This window comes from Bidens hawaiensis, unplaced genomic scaffold (genome assembly GCF_021521415.1).
Source record: "Bidens hawaiensis isolate Kalapana, Puna unplaced genomic scaffold, B.hawaiensis_p1.1 tig00025600_1, whole genome shotgun sequence".
Classification (NCBI taxonomy): domain Eukaryota; kingdom Viridiplantae; phylum Streptophyta; class Magnoliopsida; order Asterales; family Asteraceae; genus Bidens; species Bidens hawaiensis.
Genome location: NW_027494098.1, coordinates 22706 through 29144, shown reverse-complemented (window position 1 = coordinate 29144; position 6439 = coordinate 22706). Strand labels below are relative to the sequence as shown.

Below are 6439 nucleotides of genomic sequence, written 5' to 3'. Positions count from 1 at the left end.
TAAATATTTGCTAAAAAGCAGAACGAGAACAAAGATGTGTTTACTACAGGCTCTACAGCAGTACAGCTAGAGGTAGATGTGCACAAAAGACTTGGGTTAGAAATCAAAACCAGGTTTGAACCCCCACAGGCAATTTTGACTCATTCTTCAAAATATCAGTTGGTTTTGTTGATATTTATATGCTAAAAGGATCGATTCAAGTGACTCAAATATACAACTGGTCATAACCCATTTTTGACTCCTTTCAACAAGGCCCATTTTCAATACTTATCGTCTAAAATGGCTCACTTCAACCCGGGCCCACTTTTGTCACACCCCGCACCCAAACCAAGTTGACACTTTTCTTATAACCCATTTTAACTCATTGACTTACTCAACCCGACTGCCCGAATTATTGGACTTAGATACAACAATGCATGTTTTATGCTAGAATGGCAATAAAAAAAACATGATATCCATTTATACTGTATGTCCATGTCTGTATGCGCTAAAATAAACCATGAAGGTATGAGCATCTTCAGAATTCAGAAAAATTCAATACCAAAATCAAAATATATACACAATCAACACTCATTTCTTCTTAGTAGAACTTTTCTTTGCTCTCTTGTTTTTAAAACCTCCTCCTCTCTCCTGTCAAAACAACAATAATTAAACATACTGAATACTTAAAAACATTTATGTCCTAAAAGACACTTGTGACACGTTGTCTTCAAAACATTTTACAAACCAATTGCAAAACAAACTTGCTAAAGAAGAATATGAAAGATAAGTCTTAACACAAGTACCTTTCTATAGAGCATGTATGCAGGCCGACCCATCAACTCTTGCCCGTTTTTACTAACATAAACCTGAGGGCAAAAAAAGAATATTAGTATACAAAGAAATCCTATAAATCTTCGTTTCTTGATAATCCAGGAAACAGATATGACTATTCAAAAAGTTTAAAATGTTCCAACTTTACCCTTGTGCCATCTTGATTTGTAAACCAATGTCCAACACCAGCAGCTTGACCAGAAGTTTGACCATCTGCTTGAACCCTCCTTTTACCAGCATCTTTCGGGACATCTTTACGAGTATTATTAACCTTTGGATTCATGAACACTCGTGACGTTTCTTGACTTTTTGAACTTTTTGAATTCTTCCTTGAACTTGTTTCACCTATATTAGTACTTCTAGCAGCTTGTTTAGACTTCTCACCATTGCTAAATTGACCCCTACAAACATATAACAGTAATTAAAAAAAGGATCAAATAGATTTTAAAAAATAAAAATAGATTCATTCTTACATATAATCAATGTTTGATGTACCAGCCTGCTCAGAATCTCGGTTTGCTGCATCTAACGGGAAAAAATGGGGCAAACGGGTTCGAACCAAATTTTGGACCCGTGGATCAATATGGAAGAAATACTGATGAGCAGGAGGACGAGGGTCATCCAAATCGATTACATTATTTGTAACATGAAAATTTTGATTATTATTTTGGTTATTGTTATTATTCTCAGATTTACTTTTATCTTTCCTGGAACTGAAATACTCCTCACAGAAAGCATCAAATGCAGGTGTCGGAACATGTAAACTCTTCTCTGGTTTAAAATCTTCCCACAAATCTTTCTGGGTCGGTTTACTTACTGATGCATTTAACTTTATCAGCTCGTTTAAACTGAATTCAGGTGGGGCCGTGTTGCGATGGGATTCTGACCCATTGCAAGTGTTGTCAGTAGGATGTTCACTGATGAACGGGTCGTCAAAATCAGAGTCGGAATCAAGTAACTGAAATTTTCTTAGTGGACTGACAGTTGGTTTTGGAAATGGTGGTTTGTTGCAGCTTGTGAGTACAGATTCTGGGTCGTTTAATGTATTTTGCTTTCTCTGAACTGATTGTTTGGTTAGAACACCATGTCCTTTAAGTGAGATCTTTGAACTGTTGCAGATTGAATGGTGGTGTGTTGACAGATGTTCATCTGCAATTATCAATAAAGTCAGCAAACATGAGACAATCGATTAGTAGTTGGGCTCGGGCTAAATAAAAATCAGCTTGTTTTGTAAACGAGCCGAGCCAAAGCCAAGATTAGTTCAACTCATTCGTCTAGCCCGTTGGATCACTTGTCAGCATGTTTAAATTAATTATAACTCAAAGTTTAATTTATATAAATTATAAATTTATCACTTGTCAGCATGATTTCATTATGGCTTGAAATGAATGTAAGCCTGTTAATTATGTATTTAGACCTAATTTCAAACATAATCATTAAATAATATCGAAATGCAATTACCTTCCTGTGAAGAGAAATCATCAATGTCATCATCATCAACAACCACAGCAGAATGCAGATCCACCTTGGATCCTCGGCGGAGTCGCTTCAGCTTGGGAAATGATTCCTCGTCATCAGAGTCGGAATCAACAACAGTTAGGGTTTCAAAATCCACATCATCATCAACTTTAGCTTTCGTTCGAGCTTCATCAATATGATTATTGTTTTCAGTTGTGGTGTCGGAATCAAGTAGGTCAAAATCGAACCCTAAGGAGAATGAAGGTGGGTCAAAATCCGCCATTGGTAATGTAACAAAACAATTGAATTGGGAAGTGTTTGGATTAATATTGAAAAGAGAGTATTAAAAGATTCGTATGATGCAAGTTTTATTCAACATTTAATTTAATTACGCTTTCGCGCTCTTTAATTGAATTCATTTCCATGGCGCCATTGTTTTCATATTTTCAAAATATTTTAAATAAATAAATTCTCACTTTTTTAACATTTTATTATGGGATGTGATCCTCATACACCACCCTCACATGCCTATACGGCTCGTATAGGCCTATACGGTCGTGGGGCCTTTCTTCTAAACGACGAGCAATGTCACCAACATTACTTTGAATATCGAGAATAGAAGATTGTTGGTTTTTGAAGAGTAAGTCATGCTCGGCGAACTTTTTATGTGTTGCTTGGTCTCTCTCCAATATTAGTTTCATCATCTCTTCCAACGCCAAATTCCACCGTTCGAATCCTGCACATTATTTTGAACATTAGTATTATTGGTATTATTATCATTAAAATACTGACCTTGTGCTGGAGCATAAGAATTTTGAAATCCGGGTGGTGCGCCTGACGGACGCCAGTTAGAATTATTCTGATTCGGGTTCTTGTAGGTGTTCCAACTCTGATTATTGTTGCTGTAATTGTTGGGAAACCTATTCTGACCAGCGACAAAATCGACCTGTTGATTCATCACCGGGCACTCCAATGTACCATGTCCACCTCTACAAAACTCACACCTGTCCACCTTGGCCTTCAGCTCCTTCACCTCCCGAGTTAGTGATTCCAAAGCAGCTGTCACACTAGTATCCAGATTAACCTGGTGTACACCTCGAGCGGATGAAGATGTACTGCTAACGGGAGTGGAATTCCCGCGATGTGGCACTTTGGCAAGGTCCGATTGAGCGAAGCTCTCAAACATCTCGTTACATTCGGCGACATTCTTCCTAGCCAGTAGACTTCCTCCCGCGGCCGTGTCGAACCGAACCTGGGTTTCGTAGTTCAACCCATTGTAGAATTTCTCCACGAGAGCCCATGGTGTGAGACCATTCTGTGAACATCGAGACAACAAGCTCTGAAAACGCTCCCAAGCATGACAATATTGCTCATCCGGCTCCATGTGAAACGAGTGAATCTGATCGCGAAGAACAGCCGCTTTAGCCGGTGGGAAGTATCTCTTGATAAATGCCGAACGTAGTGCTTCCCACGTAGTGAACGTGCCGGGCGGCTGAGTGTCAAGCCAAGTGGCTGCTTTACCTGTAAGTGAAAAAGGAAAAAGATGTAAGAAAATTGCATCTTCAGTAACACCTTGCAATTTAAAAGTTTTCAAAACGCGGTAAAGTCGGTTAATATGAGCCGACGCATTCTCGTCATCGTTCCCATGAAACTGATTAGTTTGAACGATGTTGTTCATGACGTATGACGGAATCTGCCACGAGTTGGGATTGTCGATCGCGGGGACAACGATGCATGATTGGTTTCCGGTTAAGCCATAGAAGGCTTGAGCAGCAATTTTCCTATTGTCGGCCATTGGATCTTGACTTCTAGGACTTTCAGGTGGTGAACTGAGAGGAGATGATTTTTGTGACGAACTAGCCTCAGACTTCAACGGAGAAAATCCAAGATTATCTAGCGGCGGTCCTTGCGAACGAAGATGTGGCATAAGCCTGAAAAACGCAAAAGACCAAGTGAGTAGACTCGAATACTTAAAAATAACTAAAATAAACTAAAACTTAAATTAGACTCCTACGACTCAAACAAAAATAAAACAAATAGCACTTATGTAGCAATTAAGTCCAATTAACGCAAATAACGCAATTTACAAGAGTCCCGGCAGGGGCGCCAAAAACTTGATGTGCTCAAAACAGTCAATAAATATTAACTAAATTAAACAAGTAACAAAAACTAGAACTAAGACTCAACTAAACAAAACACCGGCAAGTGAACCGGTCAATTGTACTAAGCTAAGTAAGTCCGGATCCGACGTAAGCGTGGTCGTCAAAGTCGGGGTGCTAGTAGTAAGCGGCACCGCCGGTCTTTGAGAAACGGACGACCTTGGAAGCTGAACTCCAAAAGAAATGCCAGCACCAGCCGACACTCGTAACTTAGACGATCCTTCAACAGGTAACGCTTTCCCTTTTCTTTTGCGTTGAGCAACAATTGTAGCAGCTAAAGCCGCCTCAACTGCAGCTTGTTGTTCAATGATGTGGTCAAAACAGTCAATTAAGTATTAACTAAATTAAACAAGTAATAAAAACTAGACCTAAGACTCAACTAAACAAAACACCGGCAAGTGAACCGATCGATTGTATTAAAGCTAAGTAAGTCCGGAATATCGAACCCACAGGACTATATAAATTACGTAAATTAACTTATTAGACTCGTCTTACGACACGACTATTTATTATTAATGTTTTAAGGGGGTTTTTTAAACTAATATTAAACTAAGAAAATAAATAAGCAAGCAAACGAGAAATAAGCAACTAAACACAAGATCGAAACCAATCAGAGAAGGAATTTACCTAGGTAAGAATCCCATGCATCAACAATCATCAAGCAATGGACAAATAACATGATTATGGAAACTGATTTCTAAACGTATTCATCTAACAAACCCTAAGGACCTTTGACTGAATCAAATGAAATCCCAAAGAACAATTATTAGATTATTAAGCAATCAGTATTATTGATTTCCCCAAAGTCATCAGTTAATTAATAGTATCTAAAGCAAGCAATCTTACGAAACACTAAACCCTAGATAACTTGATAAGCTAACATGACATCATGAACATGGATCAACACAATAAGCAAGAATATTGTCACTAACTATCCTAGCATGCAATTGACCAAGACACATGAACAACTCCTCACCTTACAGCTTTTGGAATTTAGCAAAACATTTAAAACCCTAACTAACTTTCAACAAGCTTCTATGATCTAATGGGCCCATTTAATCACAATAATCAAAACACCAAGTAATGATTTAAACATAAACCCTAATCTAAAGAACACAATCAAAAGATAAAAGATCTATGTGAAGCAATAGTTAACAATCAATCAAGATAATAAATACTTATATGCATCATGAAAACAAAATTAAGTCTTTACTATTAAATAACGAAATCCATAATCAAACAATTATCCGAAGCAAGAATCAAGCGTCAAACATGTTCATCAAACCTAGGTAGACATGAAGTCTAGCCTAGAAACATTATTAAAAACAATCCTAAACAAGTATTAAAAACAAAGAGGAAAGCCATGACAAGTAATGAATAAAGAACGAAAATTAGAGCGATAAAACCCTTTGCGATTGATCCTTGAACACCCGGATGAAAGAACTCTTGATCCTCCTTGGTTTCTCCTCTAGAGCAAGTGTGGGATGTCTGGAAACTTGAATAATTTCGTTCATAGGGTTTTAGGGTTTATATATATGTTTAAACACCTCCTTCCTAATATAAAATAGGTTAAAACAAGCCCACTAGGCCCACTAGAAGACAAAATAGACATGATAGCTGATTCTTGAACATTCTTGGCAGCCTTGGAACATGTTGGAATCTACCACATGCTTCTTGAATGGTATTACCTGGTCGCGTAGCTCGAACATGACATTTTATGACGTTTTTCGACTTTCAGCTCGTTTGTCTTCGTTTTTGCGTATCGGCTTCATCCGAGCTCCGTTTTAGCTGATTCTTTTTCCATTTGACTCGTTTTCTCTCTCTCTTCAACATGGGACCTATCACATACACAAACATGTAATTTAATGCAAGAATAACAAAATAATCGTTAACGTTTAAGCACAAAATAACATAAAAACTATTAGGAAAACATGTGTGTTTTACATCACATCAACATGAAAACAAATCGAAACGCTAAGTGAAACAATCATGTAATCATTAACGAGCAA

The 6439-nt window shown here is 37.6% G+C and overlaps 1 protein-coding gene across 1 annotated transcript; it reads right to left on the bottom strand.

Annotated features, from left to right (window-relative positions):
* Positions 1-533: 533 nt before the first annotated feature.
* Positions 534-2554, bottom strand: LOC143571883 (uncharacterized). Its single transcript, XM_077057193.1, has 5 exons — positions 2275-2554; positions 1287-1962; positions 962-1214; positions 786-848; positions 534-630 (listed from the first exon to the last, which is right to left on the bottom strand). Exons 1-5 carry the CDS (start codon positions 2552-2554, stop codon positions 571-573), a joined length of 1332 nt encoding a protein of 443 aa, XP_076913308.1. The 3' UTR covers positions 534-570.
* Positions 2555-6439: the final 3885 nt, after the last annotated feature.